General features: G+C 47.3%; 1 protein-coding gene across 4 annotated transcripts in view; it reads right to left on the bottom strand.

The window, feature by feature from the left end:
- Positions 1 to 12,889, bottom strand: part of Armt1 (acidic residue methyltransferase 1) — a 113,045-nt gene extending 100,156 nt beyond the window's left edge. For 3 of the 4 annotated variants that reach the window (XM_055615998.1, XM_055615999.1, XM_055616003.1), the window contains exons 1-4: positions 12,761 to 12,889; positions 9,910 to 10,015; positions 6,479 to 6,723; positions 1,227 to 1,389 (exon numbers count right to left, since the gene is read on the bottom strand). In XM_055615998.1, coding sequence (XP_055471973.1) covers positions 1,227 to 1,389; positions 6,479 to 6,723; positions 9,910 to 10,015; positions 12,761 to 12,801 — 555 coding nt within the window. In that variant the 5' untranslated portion in view covers positions 12,802 to 12,889. The other variant, XM_055616000.1, reaches the window with a different exon arrangement.
- Between the last annotated feature and the right edge of the window lie 25 nt (positions 12,890 to 12,914).

Genomic DNA, 12,914 nt, shown 5'->3' with positions numbered 1-12,914 from the left:
CACACACACACACACACACACACACACACACACACACACACACACACCGTATTACCCAGAGACTCTTCTCTCACTTAAATGTATTTTTTCTGAAATGGGTTTTAACTACACAGTCCTGGCAGGCCTTGAACTCACGAAGATCTTCCCGCCTCTGCCTTCAAATGCTGGGAATAAAGGTGTGCACTACCATGCCCAGCTATCACTTCTAAAATTAGAAAAATGCTTAGGTATGGTGGCATATGGCTATATTCCCATATGGCTACTTGAGAGGAGGCTCAAGCAAAAGGAATGTCTACACCATGGGGTCCAAGGCCAGCCTGAACAGCATTTAAGGCCCTGTCTCAAAAAGTAACCTAAAATTAGGATGGCTTATCTTCAATCAAGAGCATCATTGTTTTTAAAAAAGATCAACCAACTGATTTTTTTTTTTTTTTTTTTTTTTTTTAAGGCATAAAGCTTAAATAAAACCTAAAGTGGGGCTGGCAAGATGGCCCAGCATTTGCCACCAAGCCTGATGACATGGTTCAGTCGCAACAGCCCACACAAAGAGCCAATCCAGCCTGCAGTTTTTCTCTGCCCTCCACAAGCCCCACAAATAAACGTACAAATCCGAAGTACATTTTTCCAAGTCACCGTTTCCTGCAGCTTTAAGGACCACACGTACCGTGCATACGTGACACTGTCTCCAGTGACGTGGTGTCTTTGGCCCTGAAGTGACCTCCACCCCATCCCAGGTCACCATCTATATCCCTCAGTATGACAAGTGCTAGGCTGGGAGGTGGCTCACACCTGCAATTCCAGCACATGAGAGGCTGAGGCAACCACAGAGCTCCAGGTTTGGAAACAGATGGCTGTTCTCTTGCGACAAGAAGACAACTCTGGCCTTCTCTGTGAGGGAGCAGGAGCAGTGTGGATGGTGATGGCTGACTCCTTCCCCTTTAGGATTTGGTCCACTTACCGGACACAGGGCACCGATGAAGAGAGTGAAGAGTGAGTTGTGAGGAGTAATGAGCTAGCGTGCAGAGCTCTCTGTCTCTTTAAACCTCAGGCTAATAAAGAGGACAATCCAGAGAGATGAAACACAAAAAGTGGCCAGAAAGGAATCCTAACACAGGCGTTACTGATGTTCAAGCATCTGCATAAACTAATGTAAACTTGTATGAACTAATGCTCACGGCACTGTTTGCAGACTGAATGTAAAAACTGTTCGGATGAGGACCGTTTACCTGCAGAAGTTTAAGGAACTCGTCCTTCAGATGGTTCTCACCAAGGTCCTTGGCTGACTTCAACTGCTGCAAGTACTCACACAGAGCATCGATGGACTCCTGGGACTCGAAGAAGTTCGCGTTTTTGCTTTCTTGAAATACATCAAAGTCATGGATTGGTGGGCTAAGGAAAGAGAAAAACATAAATGAAGCATTTCTGTGAGTCCTTACCTTTCACAAAAAGAAACAACGGCAAGAAGCCCTTGCTTGGGTGACTGCAACTCCCTAATGGGAAGAAAGCATTGCCGTATCAGGAACTACCACAACTCAGTCACACAGACAAAGCTCTGGGCCAGGAATGGCTGGTGGCGCACTCCTTTAATCCTGGTGCGCCAGAGGCAAAGGCAGGTGGCTCATCTCTGTGAGGTCAGGGCTAGCCTGGTGAGCATTCTAGGCCAACCAAGGGTCCACAGTGAGACCCTATCTCGAAGAAAAGAACAAAGCAAAAGCTGAAATGCAAATAAATTATTTTACTAGAACTAGCTAGTAATTACTGTGACTGTGTCCATAATCATTTACCCACCGGAGACAAATAGGAGCGGGAAGGGAGACTATGAGGTAAGTACTTTAGTTCAGCATCCTCGAATGCCCTATGTGGGGGCCCTGACATAAGGGCTTGAGAACACAGCTCCTGAGTACCAGTGATCACCAAGGGAGCTGGAGCTGGAGGGGACTCGAGGAAATCTGTCACCATTCTTGCAAAATCTAGCAGAATGACAACAGGTCACTTATGCACAGATTTGAATTGTGTCAAATTTTACTTCCAGGTTACTTCTGACCTAAGGTGAGGTTTGTGTTACGGCTCTATCATCTTCATGAGAAGTTGCATGAGAAAATATCTAACAGGATGTAAGTGCTAATAGGACAGCCATTAGGGAAAAGATACCCTGATTAACTGATGTCTGCAATTAGTACATTCTTCATAGGCCATCCATGTAAGGATAAGGACACTGTAGGACCATGTAATGAGTTTTGTTTGATTGAGTCTGTTTTGAGACAGGTTCTCACTCTGTAGTCCAGGCTGGCTTTGATCTCATGGCAACCCCCCTGCCTCAACTTTCAGAGTTCTGGAATTAGAGGCATAAGCCATGGCACCAGGCAAGATTCTCTAGTATCTATTATTTTATGTGTATATGTATGCGTGCCTGAGTATACATATGGACACTGCACATGGACAGGAGCCCACAGAGCTCACAGGAGGCACTGGGGCCACAGGAACTGGAGGTACAGAGGGTCGTGGGCATGTGGGTAAAACTGGAAACTGAACGGAGATTCTCTGCAAGAGCAGCCACGTGCTCTTACCCTCAGCCACTTCTGCAGCCCAAGACTGTTTTGATTAAATGACATACCAGGTGTTGGCTGCCCCTTCTGAGCAGCAGTGTGGGGGGACCACACCTCTACTCCCAGGGCTCTGTCATGGCCAAAGCACTTTGCAGCTCCTCTTTGGGAACTTCCTTCAGAACCTGTGGCATATTATTAAACACCCTGTCAGTGACCATATTGCTCTCCTGAGAACAGGCAGAAGTCACTCAGAAATGCCAGCAGACTAAACCACAATCAAGCTGAGTAAAAATGTTTTGAGGAGTGACTCAAAATTAACAAACCTAATTTCCCTTTTTGAGGACTGGAAATAAATCCCAAAGAATTCAAACATTTTTAGCAATAACAGTATTGTTGAAATCAGTCAGTTGCTCAAGGTGATTTCAAAGGACAGAGGTCATTTGGATGAACAAGTTCAAATGTGGGGGTGGTAAACAAGAGCCCACAGACCCCGTGAGGCCTGTTCTGTGGGACCCGCAAGCCTAAAATGATTAACAGTTAAGCGGAAGAGACGCAGCGGGGCATGGGGGCCTATGCCTGCAGAGGCTGCGGCAGGAGGATTTTCCTGAATTGGGGCAACCGAGAATCCACAGGGAGGGAGAGAGGAGGACGGGAAGAACAGGGTGTGTGATGTACTCTGTCCCCTATGGTATTGGAAGCCTGGTGTCCATAACCTAAGTTGTACCGGAACACATGCTGACATGCGTGCTATCCTGCCACGACATCATGGTGGCAAAACTGTGTGGCTTTGACAGAGGCCATTTGGCCCACAAAGTTAAAATACAACCTAGTTCTCTCTAAAAATGTCTGACAACCCATGTTCATTAATTAATGGTTATTCACTGAAGCCATAGCTCATGTATGAACATGAATGTTTGCTTATGCTTAAGAGAGCAAATATCACATAGATGTGAACAGTTTCTCATTTTAGAACATTCACTACTTCAGAATCTAATGAAGCTGTCTATGGGCATATGCTCTGAGCCAATAATACACACTAAATTGTTCCCAACAAACTGGGCTCGGTGATGCAGGCCGGTAATCTCAGCACTGTGGGAATCTGAAGCAGGTGGATCTCTGTGAGTTTGAGGCCAGCCTGGTCTACCAGGACAGTCAAGCCTACACAGAGAAACCCTGTCTCAAAAACAACAACAAAAAGTTATTCCCAACAGGAACACACATACATGATCACCATGTTAGAATGTCAGAACTGGGTGGATGAAATGGGGCTCAGTGGCTAAGAGCACGGTTGCTCTTCCAGAGGACCCAGGTTCAGTTCTGAGCACCCACAGAGCAGCTCTAACCATCTGTAGCTCCAGGTCTAGAGGTCTCTTCTGGCCTCTGTGGTACTTGCCACCCCAGTGATGCACAGACACACATGAGGACAAAACATGCATACACACAAAATAAAATAAATCCTAAAGGAAAGAAAGAAACCCTATCCAGTGTTTGCAGCTTCATTCTTCATAAACCCACAGTGGAACGACCAAGCTGTGAGCACGCAGGGTGCCGGGCCGCACGCTCGCCATGCGCAGTTCACGGCCACAGTGTGGACGGCCGAGGATGCTATCCCCAACACAGCAGTGAATAGTGGAAGAGGCCTGCATGAGCCCTCCCAGACCGCCTCACAGTGTGGTGGTGCACACCCGTCGCCCCGGCACTCAGAGGCCGAGGCAGCGCTGTGGCCGTGAAGCCAGCCTGGGCTATGTGAGTTCAAGGACATCGAGACCACGTCTCAGGAGCAAATAAAATACCCATATAACCAATCAATCAATCAATAGCTTCAAAGCAGGCAAAACAAAACAAAAAACCTGACCCAGGTGGTTGTCCCCAAAAGGGAAACACAGTTCCAGCATATATCTGTTTAGTAAAAACAGTAAATTTTTTTTTAATATAAATAAGTCAGAAAAGAGAATCCTAGACTCAAAGTTATATTACTTCCTAAAACAATTTCATTTTATAGTTAGTATTGACTTGATCCATTCATTTCTTTCTTCCTTCTTTTCTTTCCTTCACCAGGGTCTCACAGCCAAGGCGAGCCTGGAACTCGCTCTAACCCAGGCTGTCCATAGACATGCACTCTCCTTGCCTTAGTTTCCCAAGAGCTACAATTACAGCATGAGCTCTGACCGATTTCTTTAAATCATCCTTTACATCAAGCCTGTATTTGGGGACTAAAAGAAGAGTTCCCGTCACCTCTTCTTTACACTGTACCCCAGAGGCAACATCAGCATTCTTAAGAAATCAGCAGAATAAATGGTCTGATTTTTTAGAGTATATGACACTTAGACTTTTTTCTAATCTAGTAAAGACAAAACACAGGGCGGGAGAAGTACAGACGCCGAGAGCACTTCCTGCTCTTCCAGAACCAGGTTTGTTCCCAGCACACAGGTCAAGTGACGTCTGAGCTCCTGTGATGCCAGTTCCATGGACGCTGACATCCGCCAGCCTCTGCTGGCGCCTGCGCACAAGCAGTGCACGTGTGCGCACACACACCAATAGTGCAAATATACACACATACTCATGCAAGCAGTACATACACACACTCAAGTAGTGCATGGACACACTCACAAGCAGTGGATACACACACACACACACACACGAAAGTAATGCGCATACACCAGTAGTGAACATATACACACGTGCAAGCAGTGCACACACACAAAAGCAGCACACACACACACACAAGTAGTGCACACAATCAAACATACACAGGCAAGTAGTGTCTACAAATACACAAGCAGTGCAGACGCACACCTGCAGGGAGTGCACACGTACACACAAGTAGTGTGAACTTGTACACACAAATAGCACATATAAACACACACAAACCTTTAGAACTGAACAAAAGCAGAAGAAAGACTGAGACAGCAGGCGACAGGAGTCCCTCTCGGATGGTTCCTTCACAGATGAATCCTGACACTGCTTGTGAGCTCGCTCACCTGGGAGACAAACCCTGAACATGCCTGTGGGAGGAGATCGGGCGGAGAGCATCCTAAACGTGGCAGGCACCACCCCAGGCTACACAGAAAGGAGAGCGAGCTGAAGCCAGCCCTCCCACTCTGCCCTGCTGTGGTGTGAGCGGCTGCCACACCCACTCCCCCACTCGGCCGCCACGCTCTGCTCTGGGGCCAAAGCCACCAGCCACCCTTGCTGAGTTGCTTCCAGCCGAGCGCTGAGCAGTGAGGACAGCAAGCAGGCACACTTGTGTTAGGAAGCAGTGGCTTTCCTGTTCCTTTGTTCATTTGCTTTTCTTGGTTTATCAAGACAGGTTTCTCTGTGCAGCCTTGGGTTCCCGGACTCACTTTGTAGACCAGGCTCGCCTCAAACTTACAGAGTTCACCTGCCTCTGCCCCTCAAGTGTTGTAGTTAAAGGTGTGTGCCATGACACCCAGCTCCATCTTAAATTCTTTATGTGATCATTTTAAATTAACATTTTTTATTCAGTAAGCACAATTCATTTTTACTGTAGAAGTCTTTTTGTAAGAATTTTTAAGGCTGGGTGAGAAAGCTTAAGAAGAGAACTGGTGTCTGTAAGCTGTCCTCGGACCTCCACGTGCATGCACACACACACACACACACACACACACACACACACACACACACACACTTAGTACAGTCATATCATTCAATCATTTGTGGAAATGTCCAACAGTACTGTTACTGTTTGCTGAACGATTCTTTTCTTTAATTACATTTATTTATTTATGAGGGGCTCACATGACATGGTATGCCTAGAAAAGTCGGAGCAAAGGACAACTGGGATTCAGGTCTCTCCTTCCGTTTTGGCAGCAAGCCCCTTACCTGCTACGCCATCTTGCCGGCGCCTGGTGAACTACTGAAAAATACCTGTCAACTGCATGAGCACTTGCTACCTGTGGCTGTACACTTGCCTCTGGATGAGGGCTTCATGGATCCTCCGGTACATGTAGCACTCCACAAACAGCCAGGGTGAGAAGAACCAGCGCGGCGCCTCGCCGCTGTCAGTCAGCAGACTGCGTTGATACTCCAGGTACTGATTCCAGATGTCAGCGTCGTCGCCTTTATCAACCAGGGGAATGATGGGCTTATCTGTCTGCATCTCGTTCCGCAACTTAGAAAGAAGAGAGATGGCTTTCTTTTCAGCTTCAACGCCTTCCTGTGAAAGAACAAAAAGAGCTTTGCTGTGTTTGTGGGTGCACACTCGCACGCATACTCCTTCAGGGGAGCATACCATTGTAGACCTAAAGGGAAGAAAGAGAAACAGTATTTTAAGCCCAAATCTTGCCTTTTGTATGATCGCACAGGCATTCCGCCCTTGGCATGCCCTAACAACCTTTCTTTCTTGTTTCCTAAGATCCGGCCTCTGCATTTTCAGGGGGCTGGCCAAAGCAGGCGAGAGGGTCCCATTACCAGGCCCTGTCCCTTTCCCACTTGCACACCCTTCCAGTGACATGAAAAGAAGCCTGGACTCCCCCTGGACTCCTCCTGGCGGCTCTCAGTCTAGCAGTCCCAGGCCAGTGACAGGTGCCCCGGCCTGTCACCAGAGAGGAGACGCACCATGCCATCACAGCACAGCGCCGAACTCACACCAGCAAGACGCATGCCTCGTGAAAACAGAGCCGAAGCAGGGAGGGCCGTGCTCCTGTAATCCCAGCACCCATGAGGCTGCCACACCAGATCAAAGCACCAACACCGGCACGGGCGGTGTGGAGGGAGGCCCGCATGGGTTACTCAGAGGAGATCATCAGGCTCGACAGAGGGTTTCCATAGAGTCCTGTCGGAGAAGGCCCTCTCGTGTTTCAATCCCATCACCTTGCCAGTCTAGCCTCGCTCTCCCCTTTTGCCCGGAACAGAACCCAGTACTTTATGCATGCCTGGCAGTACTCCCACACCCAGATGAACCCAAGAGTCCGTGTGTGTGTGTGTGTGTGTGTGTGTGTGTGTGTGTGTGTGTGTACACATGTATGTGTGTGTGTGTGTGTGTGTGTGCATGCGGTACTGAGACTGAACCCAGGCCGGCTATACTAAGCACATGGCCACCCAAAGCTGGAGGTACAGAGTTTTGCAGATGCCAGGCTTGTTATGTGGCTGCTGGGATCCAGACTCTGGTCTTCAATCTTCTGGAGCATGTGCTCACAGCAGTGAGCCATCTCTCCAGTGCGTCCTCCCACACTAAAGAGGAGCTTACCCTCTGAAATCTCTACTCTTAAGGTCTTTAATTGGAGTTATGATTTAAGGAGAAGTTATAATTGAGGTTTTGTTTGTCTGATCTCACTGTGTAGCGCTGGCTGACCTGGATTCACAATGTGGCCCAGACTACCCTTGAACTCACTGAGATCTACCTGCCTCTGCCTCTCAAGCATGGAGATTAAAGACATGCACCACCACACTTGGGCCCCAATTAAGATTTGTGTAGAGTTGTAAGTATAACAGCCAAGAATTAATGTTTGTGTCAATGCCTGTTTCTTACCTAGTTTCCCTCCGGTTCAAACACTGAGTCCTGTGTGTACCAGATGCTGTGTTCAGAGGCAGAGACCGGTAAATAAGGCTTGGTGCCACCCCTAAGAGACTAGACATCTATCCAATCAGGTAGGCTACGGGCATGGGCTTTTGAGAATCACATGGGGACATGGTTCCCTTGAGGACATGGTTTTGCTCACAGAGCCAAAGGAGAGAGGCTAAGAGCATGGGAGCCCTGAAGAGGTGACACTACTCAGGCAAGTGTTTTAAGAACGTCCTGGCAACACAGTGAAATGGGACAGGACTGCAGACAAAAGGCTGTGCTTTCTCATGCTTGGCCAGCGTGGCCACCTGCTCACGATGAGCACAAAGGCTGAAGCTACATGCTAAGATCTGACTGGCTACTGCACTGACAGTCACTCCAGTTACATGCACATTCATCAAAATGAAGCTGCACGTATGTGATAAAACACTGCAACATTCATCAGGCAAATGTCAGTGTCCAAGATGAGCTAGATGTCAACAATAAAGAACAACAGACAGTGGGGTGTGGTGCTGCAAGCCTCTGACCCTAGCCCGTAAACAGAGGCAAAAGGATCTGAGTTCAAGGCCAGCCTAAATTAAATAGCGGCAAGAGGGGAGAAAAAAAAGCAAAAGATGATTCTGTATTATAGCAAAGTCTGTTTAGAAAGAGTACAATATCAAGGCTGGGGAGGTGACGCAGGTGCTCAGAGCACTTACTGCTCTTGCTCAGGACGTGGTTTGCTTCCCTCATCCACAGCAACCATCTGTAACTCCAGTTCCTGGGGATCCGATGCCCTTTTCTAACCCCCACATCCACTGCATGTATGTGGCACACAGACATAGAGATCAAACACCCATACACATAATTTTTTTTCAAAAGAAAGAAATATAACTGTATACACTCAAAACACCCAACTGCAGCCTTGCTCCATTTTAGTCTGGCAGTGGTGGCGCACACCTTTAGTCCCAGTGCTCGGGAGGCAGAGGCAGGGAGATCGCTGTGAGGACAGCCAGGCTACACAGAGAAACCCTACCTTGAAAACACACACACAGAGACCCATTAACCACTGCTCTAAAGCTTTGCAGCCAACATGTTCAAGAACTGTATAGGACCTGGCATGCATCTCAGTTGGTAAAGTTCATGCCTACCATGCAGAAGGCCTAGGTGAAAACGAGAGAGAAGAAGGGGAGGAAAGGAAAAGAAGGGCAGGGCAGGGCCTTGTGTTCACTCCACAGCGTGTGTGCTGGCCCACACCTCTAACCCAAGCACTCAAGATCTTTATAGACTCTGAAACCTTCTTTCAAAAGAGAAGACCGGGAGGGAGGAAAAGAAGACAGACAGTACAGGTGTGATGTGCACAGCCCAAAGATGACTGGATTCACAGCTTTAAGGACTGCCATCGGCAATCACGCAATTACTTACATCCCTCCCCCACCCCGTTGATTAAACTGACAAGGTGATTTTTAAAGTCTTCTTCAGCCCCAACCAGCAAATCTTTCACGTATTTGATGACACTGCAAGTTCTGCACTTGTGGGGCTCAGATCCCAAATTAGTAATCCAAGTGCTGTGGTACAGGTAGGTCTGAAACCTAAAAAGCTCTTCAGAGAACCCAACATCATAATTTACAACAGAAAACAAGACAAGAGGACCGCTGAGGCTTTGTCAGGCTGAGCTGTTAGCAGACAGTACTTTCAAACCAGAGGCTGCCATCTACCTCAACACACAGAAAAGCCGGTAAGCATTCATGCCCGACATCAATCTTTACGTGAGAGCTGAAAGTAAATATTGTTACTCTATAACTATTGTTAGTCTCGTGAAGAACAAACACAAAATTAAAGCCGAGACATAATTCTTACCTCTCCATGTTTTTCAAAAAATTCACTTTTATGGCGATGCAATGTATCAATGGCCTTGGTTAAGATCTGTGGTGTTCTGTCCTTGATCGTAAGATATGCAAATGACCTAGGAAAGTCACACGTGAGGTTTCAATCAGTAGCTGCAACCACTAGACTACATGCCCAATTTCAGTTTCTGCAACACCTCATTTGGATTCAAATTCCTTTGCATGCAGCTGTTAAAAGCAAACCAGTTTTATTGGCTTTCTAAAGAGATATGGACTGGGAACGTAGCTCTGTTGGTAGAGCACTCAATTGCATGATGAAGCTGCAGCAGGGTAAAACAGAGTGGCAGAGGTTTTGTTTTTCATAAGAAAATAAAGATATCACCAGGTGGTAGTAGTACATACCATTAATCCCAGCACTCAAGAGGGAGAGGCAGGCTGATCTCTGTGAGCTCAAGATCAGCCTGGTCTACAGACTTGAGTTCCAGGACAGCCAGGGCTACACAGAGAAACCCTGTCTGTAATCCTGGCAGAAAGATAGAGGTAGGAGGGTCAGTAGCTTACGGCCATCCTTGGATATATAAGATCCTTCTGGAAGGGAGGATGAAAGGAAGGAAGGAAAGAAAAAAGGGAAGAAGGCAGGCAGGCAGAAAATAAGACAGAAAAATACAAGGAAATATGAAGATCTAATGTCGTGGCAGCTAAGCAGACTATAACACTAAGTTCTGCCCAGAACTCTAGTCAATCATTTTATTTTCTATTCTATTCATTTTTCCCCCTAAGTCAGAAACTACTTCAACAATGTGGTAAGATCAGAAAAAGACTGGTCAAACAGGCTCAGATCCCAGGTCTATCACGAAGAGATTTTATCCGCTTAGAAAGATGAAAAAGGAATCTCAAAGCAGTTTTGATTTGCATTTCCCTAATGCGTGTGAGGTTATGTACAGGTCCTGCTGGGGCCAGGGGCCATGGATGCCCTAGAGCTAGAGTTACAGGTGGTTGTGAGCCACCAGAGCTTGGCTATGGGAACAAACTGTAGGTCCTGTGCAAGAGCAGGCCTCTCCCCTGATGGCTGAGTCCTGTCTGGCTCCTGAGACATTTCCTTTTACACAAAATGGACAGTGCTAAGCTGATCAGTTTCTCTGCCCAAATCATCTCTGCTGAATTTATTACATTTCTACAAACCCAAATGCCTAATCCAACTTTTAAACTAGTGGGCTTCATTGAACATTTCTTCAGAAGGCTTCCTTGAACAGGAGCTATAAAACAAAACAAAAAACACTGCTAAACCACATTTGGGCTCTGTGAGACTCTGAGGCTTTGAACCTGCTTTCAACTCTAGATTTAGAACTGAGTGCTTACCAATCAGTAACACTGTCAAAGGAGAGAGGCCAGATCAACACCTGAATTTTCTAAGGCGGCAGAAACAGAAAGTAAGATGACTGGGAAGCGTTATTCTGTTGCTCAGCCACCCCAGTCCTGGTTTGATCTGTGGGTTAGGATGAGGCCAGGAGGCTCCTATAGGCCAGATTGCCAAATGCAGCTCAATTCTGGAGGCTTGGACATGGTACTTACGGCCAGGCAAGGCCACACCTAAGCATCCTGAAACAATTCCAAGGACTGGTGAGATGGCTCAGCAGGGCAAGGCACTCGCCACCAAGTATGTCCACCTGAGCTTGATTCCCCAGAGCCCACATAGGAGGAGAAAGAGCCCCTACACAAGTTGTCCTGACCCCCACCACTGGGTGATGTCACACCTGAATGCCACCCTCCCCACACATAAAACCAATAATTTTTAGAAAGAAAGCATTTAAAATAGGAATCTGGAGCCCGGCGTGGCAGCTCAACTCTATAATGCCGTCACTTGAGGAGGCAGGAGTTCAAGGTCGTCCATCCTCTACTATTTAATTCAAAAGCTGTGTCAAAAAAAAAAAAGAGATTGGCTATTTAACCAATGCAAATGAATACTGGATTGTTTTTGCTCTTACTTACAACTATAGCTTCAAAGCCAAGCACACTGTAATTCATCTTTACCCACAGGTTTGCTTTCCCGGGGACACTGGACCAGTTTAAGAGCATTGCAAATGGAAAATTCCAGCAGTCAACAATGTGTACGTTTTAAGTAACTTTAATTACGATATATAATAATTGCTGTTTTGCTCTTCGCTGGTTTGGTTAATCTATTGTGCCTAACATAAGCTTCATGAGAAGTATGTATGCTCGGGGACCTCTAAATATGAGAATTGCAGGCGTCCTCTAGTGAACTACTTCTAATGGTATTTATTTTGGGGGCCAGAGGGACGGCTCGTGAGTAAAGACTTAAGCTTAAATCTAGCCGCCTGAGTTCTCTTTGAACTCTGAGAAGTGAAAGAAGAAAACCAACCCCTCAGAGCTGTGGTCTGACCTCTCTATCGCGAATAATGGCATGTGCGCACGCACAAACAAAATGAAGACTTAAGAAAAATTTTTTGTAAGAGTATGAGTTTGGCCCATGCCAGAAATACAGACATCTCAGTAGGTATGAGTCCTAATTTTTAGCTCCCGCAGCGCTCTTCCTCCTCGCTTGTTAGAGACGAGCTTTAACTGTGTCCCAGGATGGGCTCGAACCCACTACTAGCGCAAGCGGGCCTTAACTGGCAGCAAGCCTCCTGCCCCAGCTTCTCCTGCGCAGGGACTTGGTTACAGCAATGACGAAGGTCTACAGGGAGCGGATCTAGGTCCGGACGCCGACTAACGTGCCCGCTCCTTCCTACCCAAGGCGGAACTCGAACTCACCGCCTCGGAGTCGGGCACCCCCGCCCGCCCACAGCTTCTCCAATCAATCTGGCTTTTCCTCAGAAGCGCTTAAGAGAACATGCGAGACGCACCCCACATCCTGAGCAGTGAGAAACCCGGGGGGCTCAGCCATCACGCCGGCGCCACGAGCCACGAGCCGCCGCCGCCGCTCGGAACTCAACGGTCGCGGCCGAGGCGCCCAGAAAGGGAGCTTTGGGGCTTTAAAAAAAAAAAAAAAAAAAAAAG

The sequence above is a fragment of the Psammomys obesus genome, unplaced genomic scaffold (genome assembly GCF_907164565.1).
Source record: "Psammomys obesus unplaced genomic scaffold, mPsaObe1.curated_primary_1811, whole genome shotgun sequence".
Classification (NCBI taxonomy): Eukaryota; Metazoa; Chordata; class Mammalia; order Rodentia; family Muridae; genus Psammomys; species Psammomys obesus.
Note: the sequence above shows the minus strand (reverse complement) of the source record. Positions and strands in the feature narration are given on the sequence as shown.